This window comes from Piliocolobus tephrosceles, chromosome 9, assembly GCF_002776525.5.
Source record: "Piliocolobus tephrosceles isolate RC106 chromosome 9, ASM277652v3, whole genome shotgun sequence".
Lineage (NCBI taxonomy): Eukaryota > Metazoa > Chordata > Mammalia > Primates > Cercopithecidae > Piliocolobus > Piliocolobus tephrosceles.
In genome coordinates, this window is record NC_045442.1 from 90902795 (window position 1) to 90923981 (window position 21187).

Below are 21187 nucleotides of genomic sequence, written 5' to 3' on the forward strand. Positions count from 1 at the left end.
GGGTCTGGGTGGAAGGGAGTCCTGGAATTCTCCTCAGCTGTACTGACCTGCAATTTAGCCTCTTAAACAACTTGTAGGAGATGTATGAGAAACACTAGCAGTCTGCCCCTCCCATGTAGATGCCACTGCCCTCAAATGGGAGCTGGGAGGCAAGGGAGCTCTGTTTTCTTGGCTGCACCCACCTAGAGTTTGTCATATTGACCTGGGAGGAAGACGGGAGGGCACTGGTTGTGGTTCAAATACTACAGATTCTCACTGTTCCTAATGACTTTTAGATTTTCTTGAATAAGTAGTGCTTAGTTGCTGTATTCCCTAAGAACCACTTCCAAAGACCTATATGATTTTCTTTTCTTTTCTTTTTTTCGCATGGATGAACCTTTATTTTTTTAAAAAAAATAGCACTTCAAATAAATTAAAAGGGACCACCATCAAGTGTTCAAATTGTGAATAAACAGTTGAAAACCTAGAGGGACTCCAAGCTGCAGTCTTCTAACCTCATTCTTTGTCCAATGGCAAAAACCGACACATCTCAGTACTCCCACTCATTTTTTCCCTACTGAGACGAGGGAAGCAATTGCAAACAGGAAACCAGACGGAGGAGAAAGCTGCATCTGATTGGAATGAACATTGCTACGTACTTGCTAATATGGGTTTCACTTTACAACCAAATGTATTCTTTCAAAAATAAAAAAGGGGTGAGGGAATCTGTACGTTTTTAAAAATTGCAATTATTTAGGGATAAAACACAAACTCTAGTGCCTTTAACAGGCAACAGCATTTTTTTTCCTCCAAAGTCAAACACCATCTGCAGCTTAGCCTTTGTGCTACAAGCTTTTCAGAAGATGTTATCTAAACTTTATTAAAAGAAAAGAACTGGACTAGCCTAGTGTGTATTTTCTTTCTTTCTTTTTTTTTTTTTTTGAGACAGAGTCTCGCTCTGTTGCCCAGGCTGGAGTGCAGTGGCGTGATCTTGGCTCGCTGCAAGCTCTGCCTCTTGGGTTCACGCCATTCTCCTGCCTCAGCCTCCTGAGTAGCTGGGACTATAGGCGCTCACCACCATGCCTGGCTAATTTTTTTGTATTTTTAGTACAGATGGGGTTTCACCGTGTTAGCCAGGATGGTCTCGATCTCCTGACCTTGTGACCCGCCTGCCTCAGCCTCCCAAAGTGCTGGGATTACAGACTGGGTGAGCTACCGCACCCAGTCATCTAGTCTGTATTTTCAAGTCCACATTCTTCATCTGAAGCACTGTATCAGGGACCCCCCCGAGTCTGCATGTTTTCAAGTTCACAGTACGCGGAACCAGTTTTTCTTTTTAATTTTTTCCTCAGTCAGAGTAGCCACACACAGTGGCCACTGACACCAGAACCTTGGGCAGGGCCTTTTCCTACCAGGCCTGGCTGGAGCTGCCCATGGTGTCTCCTTAAAGAGAATTCATGCTGTCATGCTCAATGGATGGGAAAAAAGCAAGAAAATAAGCACCTGGTTCAGGTTTCCTCAGATCCATTCAACATAGCAGGTTTGCTATGTTCCAAACCTGCTGCTAAATGCCATTTGTCCACTTTGTGTGTGTTGAACAGTTTGTGACCTTAGAGTCGGTCTCAATTCAAAGAACTACTATTGGACGCCCCAAAGGTTGATGCAATAGCAGCTCCAGCGGGGCTACTCACAGAGACCAATTTTCAGATACGATGCAGCAAGTAGGGGGTCACAGGCCAGTTGCTGGGCATCAATGTGGTCCTCTTTTCGGTAGGCCAAGCATCGTGGAATAAACGCCTTTGCTTCAAGTGTTACTACTCGTTTTGGTGGGAACTGCACTTCAGCAGCTTTACAAATAGTATTCTCTTGTAGGACGTCTTGCTGAGACTGGTTATGGCCAAAAGGCTTCCCTCCAGAAAAACCCTGATAGAAGATCACACCCACCAACCACACATCACCTTTGAGATCTTTGGTGGTTCTTTCTCAACCACAAAACACTCTGGTGGTAAATAGCAATAAGTACCAGCACTTTGTGATGTTAGCTCCATGCCACCCACTGAATTGTAGCTATCATCCATGATCTTCAAAAGACCAAGCTCTGTAATTTTTATCTCTCCACATGCTGTACCATTTACTAAAAGAATATTCTCTGGTTTGAGGTCATAGTGTATGATGGGAGGTTTTCTTTTATTTAAGTACTTTAAAGCATTCACAATCTGCATGATAATGGACCGGGCCTCTTTCTCTGACATTAATTTGTGCTGTTTCAGATAGAAGTTCAGATCATTCCCCTCACAGTATTCTAACACTGTACAAAACGAATCAGTATCCAGAGAAAAGTAATCATACAGCTTAATTATTCTGGGATGATCCAGTTCTTTATGAATCCGGTATTCCCTACATGCATGCTTGTGGTAATTCTCCTTTTTCTCCTCTCCAGTTTTTATTTAACTGGTGAATTTTTACAGCTATGTATCTTGGCTCTGTCAGTTCAAATGCCTTGTAAACTTCACTGAAACCTCCTCTACCCAAAAGATGTAACAACAAATATCTGTCATTTAGTGTTGGGCGACATTTAAATTATGAGTTATTTTCATTATGTATCCTTTTTAGTTCCCTGATATATAGATTTCTAACCCTTTCTAGCATTTCCAGCTCTGTTTGGATCTCTGCTTCCTCCTTTTTAAGATGACCTAACCTGAGTTTGAAGATTTCTTCTTGTTCATGGTATTCTGCTAATGTTAATGTTTCATTTTCAGCTCCATTGGTCCTGCTTTTCCACTGTTTCTGCTCACTGGTTGCAGGAGGGTCCTGACTCATTGCAAGAGGTTTCTGCTTTGCTAACATTTTCCATTGTCTATCTCTTCCCTCTGTGAATTTATCCTTTCCTGTTGCTTGATAAGATTCTGAAAAGCATAACCATCTGTGCACTGTTCAGTAAAAGAGGTCCCTTGTCAGACAGTAGAAAAGTGGTCCAACCTCAAGCGGTCTTGCATGCTCTTATCTCTACATTCCATCTTCTCTTTTTGACTTTTCTATAAGGACTTTCTTGCTCGTTGTCACACATCTATTTAATCTTCTTTGTATCTCTGTAGCATCTTTTGCTGTTCATCAATCTGCTGTGTCAAATCGACAGTTGGCTCTTAATAAATCATCTATTCTTCCCTCTTTCTTAAGTCAGAATTCTTACTGTTTTCTAGTGCAGATATTTTTTCTACTGTGAGGTCGGACTGGGTCTGTCTGTGCCAGATGGAGATCTGCTTTTGGGAGCTGCAGGAATGCTCCGTGTTGCCAGATCCCGTAGATGAGGGACTGTTTTGCTGAGCTGAAACAGAAGTGAAGCAGAGGCCAGATCCCCTTTGTGCCAGCTGCTCTGTGTCAAGCCGAGGTTTTGTTATCATTGCTGACATGAGGCTGTTGGCAGAGCAGACTGCTCCTCCATCGCCTCCTTTGCAGCGCTGCCATCTAAACCACAGAGGGGCTGTTCTACTCATTGCAGTAAGGGATTGGATAAGGAATGTTGCGGTGAGAATTGTGCAACTGGTGGAACACTGCTGTCAGGGCTGGTTCCTGGCCCGCTTCCCCCAGCAAACTCAAAGTAATCACTAATTTTATGTACCCTAGCAGTGCCTTTCCCTTGGCTAGTTTCATATGGTTCAGCTTTTCTTTTCAGCTTTCACTGGTCATTCTGCTTTTTCTCGGGAGTCTCTACCTCTTTATCACTCAAGGATCCCACACTGCACAAGCTCTGGTTGGAAGACTCACTATTAAGTGGTCCCTTTCGTTATATCTGATGTACTCTCCTTCATTTCGTCTTTTGTTTCCTGATTTTCCAACTCTTGAATATTTCCCATTCTTCTGTTTTGCAATGTATTTATTTCTTCTTGCATCAATTTATTGTTTTTTCCTCTTCTTTTCTAGTTTTCCTTACTAATACCTACTGTAGTAAACCTGGCCTCCAATAATTCCTGCCGTCGTGGGTCCAGGCTATACAATTCTTCCATCACTTCTGGCTGGCAGAGCGTCTCCAGGGACTAAAGGTGCTCTTGGATCCCAAAGACCTATATAATTTTCATCAGTTATGCTCACTTCACTGAGAAGTAGGTCCTCATGCTGCCATTGTGGAAGTCATGGTAATTTTTTATATTTATTGCCCCACTAGAAAGTAAGTTCTATAAAAGCAGAGAGTTTTTCTGTTTCATTTAGAAATAACTCCTAAGCAACTATGAAAATGACTTATACCTATTGGCTGGATGAATATATTTAGGATTTCCTTGGTTATCTTATTTAACTCTCAGAATAACCCCACAAAGTAGGTACTACTGCCATTCACATTTAGAAAGGAAGAAACTGAGGTTTTCAGTAGTTAAATTACCTGTCCAGTCACATATGTGTTAAGTGTGGTGGATGTATATGCAGGCCTCGCTGACTCTAAAGTCCGTGCTCTTGAACAGTATGCTTTACTATGGACTGTTCACACCCCTCAGTCCAGCTCTTACTAGATGGCCTTTAACAACTCTTCAATCACATTCAAGAGCCTCACTCCCCAGTACAGACAGCTGCAGAGGTGCAGTTCTTCTGGAATTAAGGCCTACACATTTTACTGAACATACTTGGCCACTTACACAGGGAGCTTTCCTCAAAGAAAGCAACAAATGCAACCACAGCCAACCCACTGCTCAGTCCCAGTCCCTACCCTTACTCCCTCTGCAACCCTGACCCTGGAGCACATCCTGTCATCAAAGGCCTTTACCTACATTCAGGACAGGCTTGAAAACCCAAGATGCTAATGGACACAAATGACAGTAATTTGGAGTTTTGGATCCCACCTACTACATGCTAATCTCACCTTTTCTAACTACCAAATACCACCGAACTCCCCTCAAACCAATTCCAATTCCAAAGTGCACAAACTTCCTTTCCAGTTCTCTGCCCAGAACCAGTTGTATGCCCAGAATCAGTTCTCCAAAGGATAAAGGCTGAAGACTGGAGCCTCAGTAATCAGCTCCCTCAGAAGCTGAAGACAACATAAGCCCCACACAAGGGGCTATGCCTTCCCCTCCCGGTGTCGTCAGAGGCCCAACTCATGACATTGCTGAATTTAGTGTCCCATGAGCCACTGTAGACACTCGGTAGCAATCATTCCAAACGTAATAAGTTGGTGCTGCTCAAATTAATCTCCTCTCCCTGGAGGCTTTGCCCCTTCAGAATCACAACGGACATGGTCTGGAGTCGTTTTAAATAACAGCCTGTGTCTACATAGAAAGCTACCACAAACTGTTTATCAATTTCACTTGTGAACACAGAAAAGACACTTAAATAAAGCTGAAAATGAGACCAACAATTAAAGTGTTATCTCCATGGCTATTTTTTTCTCAGGTTGCAAAATATATCAACTTGGAAAAATTACATATATATTAAACAAAAATGAAAAAAAAATCAGAAAACATAATCTAAAAGAAATGATTCATCCTCTCCATTCACTTTAAGTGCAAAGTCTGACATTTTTACAAAAGGCATGATGTTTTGTGATAATCTCTTCACTGAACTGTGTACCACGAGAATCTTCAGTGGTAAATATACATTTATTACATACACATTAATAAAATACCTCTGTTATATTCATTATAACAATATAGTCAAGATCAGGGGTGTCCAATCTTGATCAGGGGTGTCCAATCTTTCGTCTTCCCTGGGCCACAATGGAAGAAAGAAATGTCTTTGGCCACACATAAAATACATTAACAATAACGACAGTTGATGAGCTAAAAAAAAATAAAAGTCACACACAAAAAGCTCATAATTATTGCGGGAACTGGCCAGCAGTCCACAATGCAACAGGGCTCTCTCTTTGCTCCCAGGCGGATCGGCAGGTCGAGAAATAACAGACACACACAAGACAGTGAAAGCTGGGTCCAGGGGGGTCACAGCCTTCTGGTCCCGTGGTGCCAACAATGCACTGGATATGCCAGCATTTATTATTGAGTTTAGTGAGGGCGGGGGTACATTAGTGAGGGATTTAGGGTTATTTGATTATGTGGTGAGATGGTCACACGGGGATGAAGTAATTCTTTAATATAACATCTGTATGGAGAAGTACAGTATAAAGAGATAAGAATTTACAATATAGTGTGTGCATCAGTAATTTCCAACAGAGCCTTAAAACAGGAACAGCAGTAACAATTACAGCAAAAGCTCATTATAGTTCATAGAAACAGGAGGTGAAGTTTAATTTCTAACAGAGCCTTAAAACAGGAACACAGTCTTTCCATAACCTATGATTAGCAAGATATTAATCAACAGTAATAGTTGCAGCAAAAGTTGGTTACAAACAATTCATAGAAACAGGACGTGAAGTTAGACAATCAATTAGACCAGAAATTCTCAGAAGGGAGTATGAACCCTAAAGAGGCCTAGAAGAGCCACGGCAAGATAAGGGCGTTTATAGCCCTATCTTATCCATATGGACAGATGCCCCCCATGCACCTGTTTGTAGGTTCTCCACGAGGGTCGCGTTCCATTCCCAGAGCTATGAACATCTGCTTTTCTGGGATAGGAATCGTGGTGATGTGAAACCTCCCTGACTGCACGTCCATTCATATGCTCTCTGCAGGGGGAAGCACATCACGTGCTGTTGGCTCATTCTGACAGTCCAACTTGGCATTGTCTTTACACAATCCTGCATGCAATTTTGAATTTACAATAATAAGAAGCATTTCATCTTTTATTCCGTAGCAATAGTTTCAGGGGGTCTCCCTACACATGATGTTTTAAGAAAGTTTACAAATTTGTGCTGGGCTGCATTCAAAGCCATCCTGGGCAACATGCAGCCCATGGGCCACAGGTTAGACAAGCTTGATCAGGATGTTTCCATGTGCTAAAAAATATCTAGAATTAAATAAACGTGTGGTCTATGTGAAGGAAACTATAAAACTTGGTCAAGATGTTTACATGTTCTAAAAAACATATAGAATTAAATGTGCAGGCTATGTAAAGGAAACTATAAGTTTATTGAATGACACCTTAAAAAATGCAAATAGTGGCCGGGCGCAGTGGCTCACACCTATAATCCCAGCACTTTGGGAGGCCGAGGTAGGCTAATCACGACGTCAAGGGATCAAGACCATCTTGGCCAACATAGTAAAGCCCGGTCTCTACTAAAAATACAAAAATTAGCTGGGCATGGTGGCGCGTGCCTGTAGTCCCAGCTACTCGGGAGGCTGAGGCAGAAGAATCGCTTGAACCCAAGAGACAGAGGTTGCAGTGATCCAAGATCACGCCACTGCACTCCAGCCTGGTGACAGAGCGAGACTCTGTCTCAAAAACACAAAAAACAAAACAACAAAACAAAACAAAACAAAAAGCAAGTAACAGGAACTAATCATTTTTTGAACAAAAAAAGTTAGACATATTATGTCACAACATTCCAAACAAATTCTCAACAACGTTCTGTATTTTCAAATCTTTTGTACTGCTGCTAGAACAAATGTAAATTTTATGTGAAATAATGAGGGGGGTTGAGAATTTTGTGAAGATACAGACTAAAGCTTAACTAGAGATGTCTTTTTTTTTTTTTGGTTGTTTTTTGAGACAGTCTTGCTCTGTCGCCCAGGTTGGAGTGCAGTGGCATGATCTCAGCTCACTGCAACCTCCATCTCCTGGGTTCAAGCGATTCTTGTGTCTTAGCCTCCCAAGTAGCTAAGACTACAGGCACGTGCCACCACACCTGGCTAATTTTTGTATTTTTAGTAGAGAGGTTTCATCATGTTGGCCAGGTTGGTTTCGAACTCCTGACCTCAGGTGATCCACCCACCTTGGCCCCCCAAATTGCTAGGATTACAGGCGTGAGCCACTGCACTGGGGCAAAGATGCATCTTTAATGGCTAGAATAAACTAAGTATTTTAGAGTCTGAAAAAAAAAATATATGTAAAGGCCTAAGATCATGTAAGAATTCAGTAAGTGATAATGGTGGCTATGTCAGTTTTCCAGAAAAATGGAACCAATAAGAAGATGTACGTATAGAAAGAGCTTTATGATAAGGAATTGGCTCACCTGATTATGGAGGCTAGCAAGTCCCAAGATCTGCAGGTTGAGTTAGCAAACTCGAGGCCCAGGAGGACTGAGAGTATTATTCCAATCTGAAGGCTCAAGACCCAGGAAAAGCTAATGTTTCAATTGAGTCTAAAGGCAAGAAAAAGCTGATGTCCAGTTTGAAGGTCACTGGTGGGAATTCTTACTCAGGGGTGTTGGCACTTTTGTTCTATTCAGGCCTTCAATCAATTGGATGAGTCCCACCCACGCTCATCTGCTTTACTTAGTCTACTGATTTAAATGTTAATATCATCCATACGCCCCCACAGATATACCCAGAAGAATGTTAGACCAAGCAACTGGGCACTCCATGACCCAGTCAAGTTGACATATAAAATTAACCATCACAATGACATTTCAAAGTAGAGAGAAATAGGCCTATTTAATAAATGGTGTTGGGGTAAATGGTTCTCTCTGTAGATCACATGGCATGTGTAAATGTTTACCTCACAAAATAAATATACTTCACATGGAATATAAAATTTAAACTACCAAAGCATTTAAAAATTATAATGAGCATTTCTAATCTTAATGTTAAGATTGCATACCAACTGCAGAAGGAAAAAATTACTTAAAAGTTTTTTTTGTTTTGTTTTGTTTTGTTTCGTTTGAGATGAAGTCTCACTCTGTTGCCCAGGCTGAAGTGCAGTGGCGCGATCTTGGCTCACTGCAAGTTCTACCTCCCAGGTTCACACCATTCTCCTGCCCCAGCCTCCCGAGTAGCTAGGACCATAGGCACCCACCACCACGCTCAGCTAATTTTTTTTTTTTTTTTTTTTTTTAAGTAGAGACAGGGTTTCACCGTGATACCAGGATGGTCTCAATCTCCTGACCTCGTGATCTGCCCGCCTTGGCCTCCCAAAATGTTGGGATTACACGCGTGAGCCACTGCACCCAGCCAAAATTACTTAAAAGCTTGAAGTAATTTGAAAACTTAAAAAATATATATATTCCCATAGACCAATTTTAAAGTATACCTCCCAGAAATGAGAGACTATCCTGTTGATATATTGTTCATAAAGTGAAAAAAACAAGTTTCCATTGTTCCTGTAAAAAGGTAAACTATGTACTTAGATTGGTGAGAGTACATAAGCCAAGAAAATATCTTAATAATTTTCCATGACTAGCTATTACAAAATGATGAGCACCTCAGTTAAAGTGAGCCTACTGATATAAGCCAACATTAAGAAAGTGAGGGGTAATCAATATTTTTAAATTTCAATGTCTGTAGAAAATTTAGAAATTAAAATGTTTAAGAACTGTTTTATCATATTGTATTAGTAAGGTTGGAATTTTTTAACAACAACAAAAAAAAGAACAGCACCCACTGTGGCAATGGTGGGCCCACATTTCCGAACTTTTTCTTTTGTTTTTGAGACAGGGACTTACTCTGTCACCTAGGCTAGAGTGCAATGACACAATCACAGCTCACTGCAGCCTAAACTTCCCAGGCTTAGGTGATTCTCCCACCGCAGCCTCCCAAGTAACTCAGATTATAGAGTGTGCACCACCATGCCTGGCTAATTTTTGTATTTTCTGTAGAGAAAGGGTTTCACCATATTGCCCAGGCTGGTGTTGAACTCCTAGGCTCAAGCATTCTTCCCACTTTGGCCTCCCAAAGTGCTGGGATTACAGGCATTAGTTACCCCACCTAGCTGTCACATTTCCAAACTTTGAATGGGAATGAAATCCATACAGACTTCCTGGAGTCAATTTCATTAGAACTCCTATTACCCAGAGAGTAGACTCTGAGAAATTAATTTGAAGACGACTTGGTGGTTGTGCAATTGGGAGAAAAAAAAGGGAGAGAGAGAAAAAACTTGGACAAGCGTAGAAAGGTATATGCTCAAAGGTATACCTCCATAATGTTCATTTGTAAGAGTAAAAATATGGGAAACTAACTAAAAGTGAGCCATTGGTAGGGTGTAGATAAAATATTGTAGATAAATGATTGTTGAGAAATTTCAAGTAGTTGTTAAAAATGATGAGGTAAGGGTAGGAAAACTAACATGGAAAACTGTTATGTACTATAAATGAGTTCACCATATAAATTATACTTCCATTGTGTAAGTGTGTGTGTGTGTGTATCCTAAAAGGACACTGAAATATAAGAAGTCAAAATAAACCAAAAGACCCTGACAAAACTAACACACATAACAGAAAGTACTATTTTCCCCACTAATTTTCTCATATAAATAAGTGGAAAAACGCATTTTCAGAGAGTGTAACCCTATGACTTTTGTGGTAAAGTCATGTCAGTGATTTTAATGTCTATTTTCCGAGTATTATTTCCTCATCATTACCTACTAAACTAACTCCATGTTGTTTCATGGTTAAAGTTCTTCACAGCCTTTGATAGCATCTGACTGCTCTTCTAAAGTTATTGATGTTCAGGTATGTTTTTCATTACTACCACTAACATTACCAGTTTGAAAACTTAGGCAACATTTCTATAGGAACTTTAAAATATATTTAACTGTAATAACGTAACAATAATATATGTACAAATCACCAAATCATCTGAGAAAACTAAAAACCATACATAATAGTATTATCAATTCATCTAAGGTTAATTTCCTGTGGCTGAGCTGATACTACTATTTATTTCTCTTTAGAAGCAATTAAAAATAATTAAAAATTAAAAATTGCTTTAGAAGCAATTACAACTCTCCAGTCATGTATGTATTCTAGCATTTGATTAACAGTCTGACCATATTTCTTGATTTTTAATAGTCAAATGTCCATAAAACTCCAGTATGTTATAAATTCTCTACAGGCACATATTTATTAGTTACAGTGCATGGAAAAAGGCCCAGACAGAACTAAAAACCAAGTTACTTTAGGGAAGTGAACCAATATGTGAGTGAGGTGGGTTGACGAGAACTCATCTGTCAAATTCCAAAGAATATTTATTCTCCCAATATTGGCAACTGGTGCAGACATCAGCACAGGGGAATCTAGGCCTGAGAAAGCTAAGGAAGTCCCACTATGTCATGGGCACCAGTCAGGGCTGCCAAGTTTCTCCAAGTTCGTTTTCTGTTTTAAGGGATGTTATCAGAGAGCCACAAGAATAGGGTAAGCCTTTACAAGGGGTCTGAGTTGAAGAAATTCTGAACTCCTGTCTTCTTTTCTGAGGTCCTGAGCTTCCTTTAGGGGATCAGTAAGGGGAGAATTTTTGGCTGTTACTGAAAGCAAGCTTACGGATAAGGCCCACTTTTGAAGAGAGGATAACTACCCCCATTCTGTAGATAAAGAAACCAATAACAGACAGCATTGGCCATACCAAAGTATGGACTCCAAACATGGCATAGCTTCATATTAGTCATCAGTTCTCACCTCCCAAAGTATCTGAGACCTTGCTCTTCATAACTGCTGTCTAAGAGAAGACATTGGTTTTTTGTTGTCTGAAAGAGAAGCCTGGGAATGCAAGATCTGAGAAGAGAGGTAGGTTGGGAAAAGGGAGTTGGAGTTCCTCAGACAAAGGGAGGAGGTGGAGTGTGCAGTGTCCAGTCACTGGGTGACAGATGAAGACTCAGTGGAAAAACAGGAAGGAGAATAGGTAAGTCTTCCTCAGAAAAGGAGAGATATGATGAAAGGATCCAGGGCAGTCACAGCCACAGTCTCTGGTTGCCAGCAGCAAACAGGGGTAGGGGCTGAAGGCATCAAGGATACCCATGGGCTAAACCCTACCAGAAGCAATAGTTTCACATTTCCCTGCTAAATACAGGTAGGGTGTGAAGTGACAGGGCCCACTAGACCAGAGGAAGGCAATTTCAAGACAAAAAGTAAGCCCAATTCCAAAAACAGGCTCTTAGGAGTTTATCAGAAAACTATTTCCAGGGACTGGGAGTGATCAGTCATTTCAGAAATCACAGATCTATGACCCAGCAATTCTCATCCTGGTTTAAACATGAGTGCACTGGGGGATAAACTGTTGATTGTGAGATCAGTTTAGTATATGGGAAAAAGTATTTCTTTTAATAGAATGCAGTATAAGAGAAAATATCAACAAAGTACATTACAGGTAATTAGGGTAAGGATCTCATAAAACAAGAATCTTAAGTTGTTGGTTTACATGCATGTGTTAGATATACACATGTGAACACACTATTCTTCAAGATACTATCCACATCACTCCTCCCTCAACGTAGCCTGCTCAGTGAGGTCTTTTCCTCTCCATCCTATCTAAAATCAAACCTTGTATCTGACAACTTTTCCTATTTTGATTTTTCTTTATGGTGCTTATCATAGCCATCTTCTTTTCTTTTTTCATTTTTGTGTTGCAGACTGACTTTCAGTAGATTACAGAGCAAATGTACTTTCTCAATATGACTGCTGGAAGCAATAAGGACACAAACTCTCTGGTCTACAGTGACCTCCCGATAAAAATATTCTAGGATGGCTTGTCACTGGCCTCTTTTGTAACAAACTACCATTTCTGGATCAATACAAATGTGGAGGACATGAAGACACAGCACTCCGTGGAGCCAGGATTGGAGTAAATGCCACACCGTGATCACTATGACAGGTTCTATTACTAGAAGAATGCAGAAAAGTTGCACTGAGCAGTCAAAGGAATAGTCATAACACATATTTAAGTACATAATAAAAATGTATCAAATTAACACAAGAAAGGGTGAATTAATCAAATAGTGCAGGGACAACTGGCTATTTATTTGGAAGGATACAGAGCTGCTTACCTTACACCACATATAATAAGAAACACCACAGGGACATATGAATAATGTAATTTAATATAATGTCTGCTTCACACATGTTGAAGGAGGGATATACCTGCGTGGTTCCAAAGGGAGTTTACTTATGCCAATAGGAAAGGAGAACAAACAGAAACACTTAACTTGCAACTAGTAGAGTAACTTTATTTCTAACACTGAACCTTCTACATAGGAATTTACAGAAATGAAAAACACTGTGCTGCTTATTCTCCATTTCTCTTCCCAGATTCTCTCTCCACCCTTCTCTGTGCCCACCTGGGCTCTCCCGCAGATGTATCTGGTTGGTTTCTCCAAAGACAGGCACCAGCAATTTGGCACCACAGTTCTGGTAGTAATGATGTCTCTTACAAGGTGGCCCCTCCTCCATGACAGCAGTTCTTACTGGGCTCTGGTAACACTGTTTCCATCCTTGCCCTTCAAGGCTCAGAATGGCAATGGCTTCCTGCTGATACAAGTCTCTGGGTGTTTCAGTGCCCCTTGTTTCTGGCCCACACCACTGTAATCAGTCTGCCATTAAAATCTTTTTAGTTGGAGAATTCTGTTTTCCGCCAGAAAGAACCATGGCTGATACAAATAACCATCCGTATATTAACTTGTCAAAAGAAATAATTCTTCCCCCAATTACCATATAGAACATTAACACTTAGAAAAATATTCCTCTGTGCCAGCTAGAATGCCTTCAGCTCTTAAGTATCAGATAGCCCTAAGACCAAATAAAAAACAGTTATTGAGGGTTATACAAATTCCCGTGGAGAGCAGGTACAGAGAGCAGAGTAGCTCGGCAACATCACCTCAGAACTGGCTTTTCCTACCTTGTGCACTGTTATTTTCAGCCTACTGCCCTTCAGATACAAACGATAAGCCAATAGCATGTACAGACATGAAAAAGCCCAGCAGAAGAGACAGAGTCTCTTCTCATGTCATGACAATGTTGTATCAAGGAGATCTTTCCCAGGACTACACAATAATTCCCAAACATCTCACTGCTCCCAAGTTCACCCCAACAAAATCATTAAAATGGAACTTCCATGATTAGCTTTGACTAATCTGGACTTACCACCTAAGTCATCTGGGAGAAGAATGCACAAAAATACAAAATTTAGCTCAGCAAGGATGAAGTAGGGAATGGCCATCACGTGGGCAGTGTCTGTTAGAACTGCTGACCACTGTGTTCCAAGGGGGGGCAAAGGAAACAACACGACAAGGGAAGCAGAGACACTCTAAAATACTAATACACAGAACTAGTGTCACATAGGCCATGCCTAAACAGATACATAATGAAATACCAAGGGTATGAAAAGGGTCTTTCATTACATACCGCCACTTTTTATTTGAGGAGTGCAGTATTACTGTTTGTTAACCTTTGCATAATTTATGTAAAAACCATACTTATTAACAGCATTTACATTACAGAATGACCCAGAGGTAGCTGAAAAACCTCAGAAAACTACTGTTTAACTTCTTTACTGAAGTGATAGTTCAATAATGGCCATATTCATGCATATATGTCAGGAAACAGTCAGAGGAAAGGTACATGATATAGTTCTTTGTGAAATAATATTTCACTAAAAACACATACTGGCCAAACTACAAAGGGACTCTGGTAGTATTTAGAGTAGGACAGATTTAGAGGTAGTTAAAAACCTCACAAAAATATTTTTGGCTTCTTTTTTGAAGATACGGTTCAGCTGTAAACGGCCATAGCCATTTATTTACGTCAGGAAAGAGAAGGGGTACGCAGTTTGTATTGCCAAATACGTTTTCATATATACACAGTGATGTGCTGTAAATATTTGACAGCAGGTTATCTGAGAAAATTAAAACCCTGATTTATAGTTTGTCAATTTCCATGGTGTAAACACTCCCACTAAGTCCAAGCTACCAACAAGACAGCACTGCATGTGGAGTTGGGAAGAGACAGATGTGCAGTGCACACTATATACAGTATTTTCATCACACAGATTAAATAAGTAAAACAACAAAGGTAATAGTGAAATGTAGCAAAATAATTAGGAAGTGATGAGTGCTGAGTATTTATTACTTTTGTTTTTAATTTAACTGTAAGTTTACATATTTTAAATAATGACTTTTTAATAACTGGCTCACAAAATTCCTTAAAATTTAACAATCAGCAGAACTTTTAAGTCAGTATGAGGTTATACTAGCACATCACTACATTTAAGTATATGTGTAGAAATATATTTACATATACATACAAACATATGTACATACACATATATATCAACCTATAAAGACATCAATGGTATTTACTGTGGAAAATATTAACACATACCATAGTAGTTACACAATTAAGGGTACGTACTTTCTCATCACAATCATGTTGAATTCCAATATACAAATCAAGCATACTCAAATTTGTTATATTAGCATACTCACATAAGGTCTACAAACATCAGGGACTCTTCACATGTATGTTTAATGCTGCTGTCATTCAACTTTTACAAGCTTCAGATCCCACTGTGAATATGGGTATAAATGAATATTGTCCATTATATTTGCAATAAAATTTTGGTATCACGCCTGGAATACAACACTAAACAACATAAATTCTAGATAAATATTTTCACCATATTACTTAGGTGAACAGAATTCCCCTCAGTACAAATTTTCTAATGAAAGGTTTTAATTTTTTTTGAAAGCTTTTACATATTCAAACAAGAAGTCATTTTCTACAAATGTCTGACATTCTTTGGCTTTCTCTAATCTCCTTTTTTGAAACTGTATAACCAATTTCACAGGTGTACAAAGGCTTCTAACATTCAGGATGTTGAAAGAGCTTTCACCCTCGTGTGAATTCTCTGATGTTTGGTGAGCACTGACCTCTGACTAAAGGTCTTCCCACATGCATTACACTCATACGGCTTCTCCCCTGTGTGAGTCCTCTGATGTTTAGTGAGAGCTGATTTTTCACAGAAGGTTTTCCCACATTCGTTACACTTATAGGGCTTCTCCCCAGTATGAGTTCTTTGATGTACAATTAGGTTTGACTTCACACAGAAGGATTTTCCACATTCATTACATATAAAGGGTTTTTCCCCTGTGTGTGTTCTCTGATGGACAGTGAGGGCTGATCTGTGGCAGAAGGATTTCCCACACGCATTACATTCATAGGGTTTCTCCCCTGTGTGTGTTCTCTGATGTTCAGTGAGGTTTGACTTCACGCAGAATGTTTTTCCACATTGCTTACATTCATATGGTTTTTCTCCTGTATGTGTTCGCTGATGGTTGGTCAGGTGTGGTTTCTGGCAAAAGGCTTTCCCACATTCAGTACATTCATAGGGCTTCTCCCCTGTGTGTGTTCTCTGATGTTGAGTGAGGTTTGACTTCTCCCAGAAGGTTTTCCCACATTCACCACATTCAAAAGTTTTTTCTCCTGTGTGAGCTCTCCGAAGCTGGGTAAGATGTGACTTCTTGCTGAAATTACTCCCATTTTCATTGTAATCATAAGACTTTCCCCCCATGTGTACTATCTGATGTTTTAAGAGAGGTGACTTTTCCCAGGTTTTGTCACTGACTTTATATTCATGGAGAATCTTTCTTGTGTAAGCTCCCTGATGGATAATGAAAGCTGAATTGTCACAGAAGATTTCCCCATATTCATTATATTCATAAGGATTGTCCTTTGTAAGAGCTCTCTCATGTCCGAACCTTAAATTCATGCAGAAGGACTTCCCACAAATACTGCATCCATATGGCTCCATTTCCAAATGAGTTCTTTCAGATATATTGAGCTTTAAACTTTCAATGAAGGTTCTTCCACATTCATTATATTTACAGACTGTCTCTCCCATCTGAGATCTCTTATTTGTAAAAAATGCTGCCTCATCATGGAAGCCTTGTCCATTTTTATTATACTCAAAAGGTTGGCCAAAACTTGGCTGACTGAGATCCTGGTGATAATTAATGACATTCCTTTTTTGATCATATTTATAAGACTTCTCTCCAATAGGGATTTTCTCATGCCTAATATCAAGGAGCAATCTCTCACATACATTAAACTCATCAGGCTTCTTTCTCGAACAGTTCTTTTTACTAATAATTAAGCCCGAAATATTTTTCAAACTCATTTCACATGAGTCACATATTTTATAGGAATAATTTCTTAAAGAAACAGGGTCTGTGCCCAAATTGAAAGTTTTGCCTCCTTTGTCTCCATTTTCTACACTTACTGTTTTGTTGTTGAATAGAAGCTCCCAAAAATGGTCATCTTCATTTTCCTGGTTGCTCTCTAACATGTCATCAACTTTCCATTTCCTTTCTAGAAATGAGAAAAATAACCACATCTTATGAACCTTAGTACATTTCTGATGGAACTGGACTTTTACACAAATGCCCTATCATACAGTCAATTATTTTGTTTTAAATTCAGTTTCCTGGTGTGAACTGAGTTCAAGTGTACATTTTCTTTACCCACCAAGGTTTAGGTGGAAAACATAAACATGCTTCAGTGGAAACAGGGAGAGGAAGTTGGCAATAACATTTAATACTTTATAAATACAACCTTCAAAACTGAAAAGACGAAATAAAATTCACAGCACAGAGAACCAGAGTGGCTGATTCAGAAATAGAAAAACTCGGAGAAAATGGGGTGAACCCAACAGAGACAATGAACACTGAATAAAGAGATGGTAAAGATTAGCACACAAGAGGTTTCAGAGGATGAATTAGGTTTGGTGGAGACAAAATAGAGCTTGGTCCTAATCTACTCACACACAGTTTACTGGGGAAGAATTCCCACCAGAGTACACGCTTCTTTCTTTGAATCAACAAGAAAATTAACATTCTGAAAACATCAACATCCTTGGGTTCAAAAGAATAGTCCTATATAGCCCAAGATCCGGTGTTTTCTTTAAGTTTTATTGAGAAGAAATAATTTTTTTTAACGCTGTAGGAAAAGTATACTAGGGAAGGTGAAATAAACTCAAGACATGATAAATAGGAGATAGAGATATTCTGAGACCTGTTCTTTCAAAGAGCAGGAAACGCACAGATAATGAGTTCAAGAGAGTTTTTTAAAAAAGGAAATAGAGTGAGTGGTAGTGAGAAACATAAGAATTAAGTTCGGCCGAGGTAAAGCATGGTTTACACCCTCATCTTCTCAACATCATGCAAATCTATTAAAAATATTTCTGTGCAGTTTGGCTAGAGATTAGACTCTCAGAAATTGCTCATCCTCAACAACATACCTTCCACTCAACTAGAAACATTCTATCCTTATCTCTCCTTAGATCCTGGATATCCTTCAGTGAACTGCTACTTTAATTTAAAAACAAAAACTAATAATAATAAAATAATGATAGCAAAAATCTCTATAACACCTCTACCATTTTAAGACTCCACTTGATCCATCCTTTAGAAGTTACTGTCTATATAATTCATTGTGACATAAAATAAATCCCTTGCTCAATCCTATTGCCTCTATTGTGACCAGAGTCCAGATTTTGGCAGGTATTACTATAGTCTTGTTTCCTCTGCTCCCACTGAGTAAACTGTACATTATTCTTATAAAGCAACATGCACTGAATTATTTTCAACCTGTACCTGATCAGCTATAATACACGAGGACAAAATATGGGAATGTGTATTTAGAAAGAGTACCATAGAATACTTTCAGAATGTATGAAAATGAATGATCTCTCCTAAATCTGGCTACACAGATAATCAACAAAGTAATTATCAACATATCCAAATCAGTAACAGAGGCCCTTCTCTTTTGGAGAACAAAAATCTCAATACAGAAAGAAACCCTAAGCAACCCTAAGCCATATGAACAGGTCTGAGTTTTTGGCATACAGCCACTAGTGAGTTAATGTCATAAAATCTGGGCTATTTAAGTTTCAGCAAAAAATTAAGTTCTAACTTAAAACAAGTTAAATAATAACAACCCATTACTAATCAATGTCTAAACACTTTACAAACACAGTATGAATTACCTGAAAAAAGGCAAGGCAAACAAGAATGGAAGTTTTTCAATAAATGAGAAAACATTTGCAAATAAAATTTAAGATATAGAATAGGATGGGATTTGACATAAATTTTAGGGAGCAGAAACAAATTTAAGACAGGTAGCAAACGACTACACTATCATAGTCATTGAAAGGGAAATTTACTGAGCAGCTCCCTTGCTGTGATCTATTGAAAGTCAGCCCTTGACACAAGTGTTTAAAATTTAAAAAAGAAAAGAAAGGGAAATTTAATTTATTAATAAGCAGCAACTTTAGGTTAGTTTGTTAAGCTAAAGGAAGATAAATTGAATAATTTAGGCTAAAAAAAAGAGAAAAGAACCAACTAGGAATTAGAAATTAGACAACTAATAATTAGACTGAGTCAGAATGAGAGAATACAGACATAGTTTTGCTTTTGAGTTATATCAATGAAAAGTGAGAATATAAAGGTATGTAGAAGATAGTTTTAAATGAAAAATAACAATAGGAACAAAGAGACCGGTAGGAGATATTAACAGGTTAATTATTAGCACAGCGATGCCATGGTTGCCATTCAAGATAGCAGTAACGTGGAAGAATGTACCTTATTTGACTACAGGAAACCAGGCTCTCTGGTTTTTGTGTAGCTCAGATTGTTATTCTTCAACATCCTCTACGGGATGAATTTAATACTTACTAAAAGCATTACTGTCCCAGGACTACTCTCACCTACATACAATCACACTCTACAAAAGGGGTTGGCATATAACTACAAGGCAATGGCCCTTGAGCTAAGAATGTTTTTTAAGTTTTTAAAGGGAAAAAGCTGGATGAGACAGTAGAGAAAAGGGAAGAGGAAAAGACAGGAGAGAGAAAGAGCAAGAGGAGAAAGAGAAGGAATAAGGAAAAGAAAGAAGATGAGGAGGAGCAGCGGTAACCACGACCATATGTGGCCTGCCAAGCCTCAAACATTTACTATCTGGTCATTTACAAAAAAGCTGTTGACTTCTGGTCTCGAAGATCTCATTCTGCCTCATTCCTTTAACATCATCTAAAGTTGATGCCTTTCAAATGGATACTTCTAGTTCTGGCCTCAACCATGTACTTACACATATCCAATCTCCTAGTCAAAAACAGGCTTGATTCTAACAGTTATCTCCAACTTCTAGTGTTCAAAATTAAATCCATGATAACTCCCTTATATGTCTCCTCTCTAATTTTTCTCTGTCTCAGTAAATGATAACCTAATTTATCTAGCTGCTTGAGACAAATTATCGGGGTCACACTTGATTCCCCTTTCTCTCATATAAAATCTGACAGCAAATGCTCTTGGCTCCATCTTCAAGATATTTGTACAAACCTACCACTTCTCAGTACCTCTGGCACCTCCAACACAGTCTCAGCCACTATCCTCTCTCCTCTGAAGCACATATGGTACCCTATCCCTACTCATGCTGCCCACAACCAACCACAGTATATACACTGCACAGATGTCAGAGAGATCCTTTTAAACTGTAAATCAAATCTGACAACTTAAGCTGATCTACATTTACTCAAAACAAACAGTTTCTCATAGCACCAAAAGTAAAATTAATGTATCTACCATAGCTCATGTTACTTCTCATGACATTATCTCCCACCAGTCTCCACCATGCCCACTAGCTTCCAACCACAGTGGTTTCCCTGACAGTGTTCAAACATTCTAAGAACACACCTGTCTAAGAGGTTTGGTATCTTATATTCTCTCTGCCTGGACTACTCTGAATCCACATAACTCACACTTTCATATTATTAAAGCTTCATCTCTAATGTGGGAACTTCTCAAAAAGGTTTTCTCTAACCTACTTGCCAAACAGACTATACCGTCATTCTTCATCCTCCTTTCCCGTGTGAATTCTCTTCACAGCACTGACCACGACCCAACCGTGTGTGTGTACCTATATACACACACATATGCACATGGGTGTGTACATATATACACACACACACAGACATGTGCACACACACGCATTTTTTTGTCCTTTATTGTAATACACACTAGGATACCAGGGACATTATTCTGTTAATTACCTAAAACATAACAGACATAGTAAGTGCTCATCATATGTTCTTAAATGAAAATATGGAAGGATTGCATGAATACCTGTCAGCTAACAAAAGGTGTCCAAGACAACAGAAGGAAGGTAAACAATTTTAAAAGATAAAGACAAACTAACCAAGAAAACATATCTAAAATGCAGCCAACTGGTTTGGATTATAGGTATAAGTAAAATACTTCAAAATGTCAAAAAAATAAAAGAAATTTTTTGTTGTTTTTTTTTTCTGTTTTTTGTTGTTGTTGTTTTTTTTTTTTTTTTTTTTTTTTTTTTTTTGAGACAGGCTCACTCTGTCACCAGGCTGGAGTACAGTGGCGCAATCTCAGCTGACTGCAACCT

At 39.0% G+C, this 21187-nt stretch overlaps 1 protein-coding gene and 1 pseudogene across 19 annotated transcripts in view; both read right to left on the minus strand.

The window, feature by feature from the left end:
• ZNF248 (zinc finger protein 248) overlaps positions 1 to 21187 on the minus strand; it is an 80842-nt gene that overhangs the window by 36148 nt on the left and 23507 nt on the right. For 9 of the 19 annotated variants that reach the window (XM_023188182.1, XM_023188177.1, XM_023188187.1 and 6 more), the window contains one exon: positions 12931 to 17086. In XM_023188182.1, the coding sequence (XP_023043950.1) occupies positions 15588 to 17086 (1499 nt within the window). In that variant the 3' untranslated portion in view covers positions 12931 to 15587. Of the gene's footprint in view, positions 1 to 12726; positions 17087 to 21187 lie in introns of those variants that run through there. The other 10 variants (XR_002725553.2, XR_002725554.1, XM_023188189.2 and 7 more) reach the window with 4 other exon arrangements.
• Positions 1602 to 3983, minus strand: LOC111523525 (annotated as a pseudogene).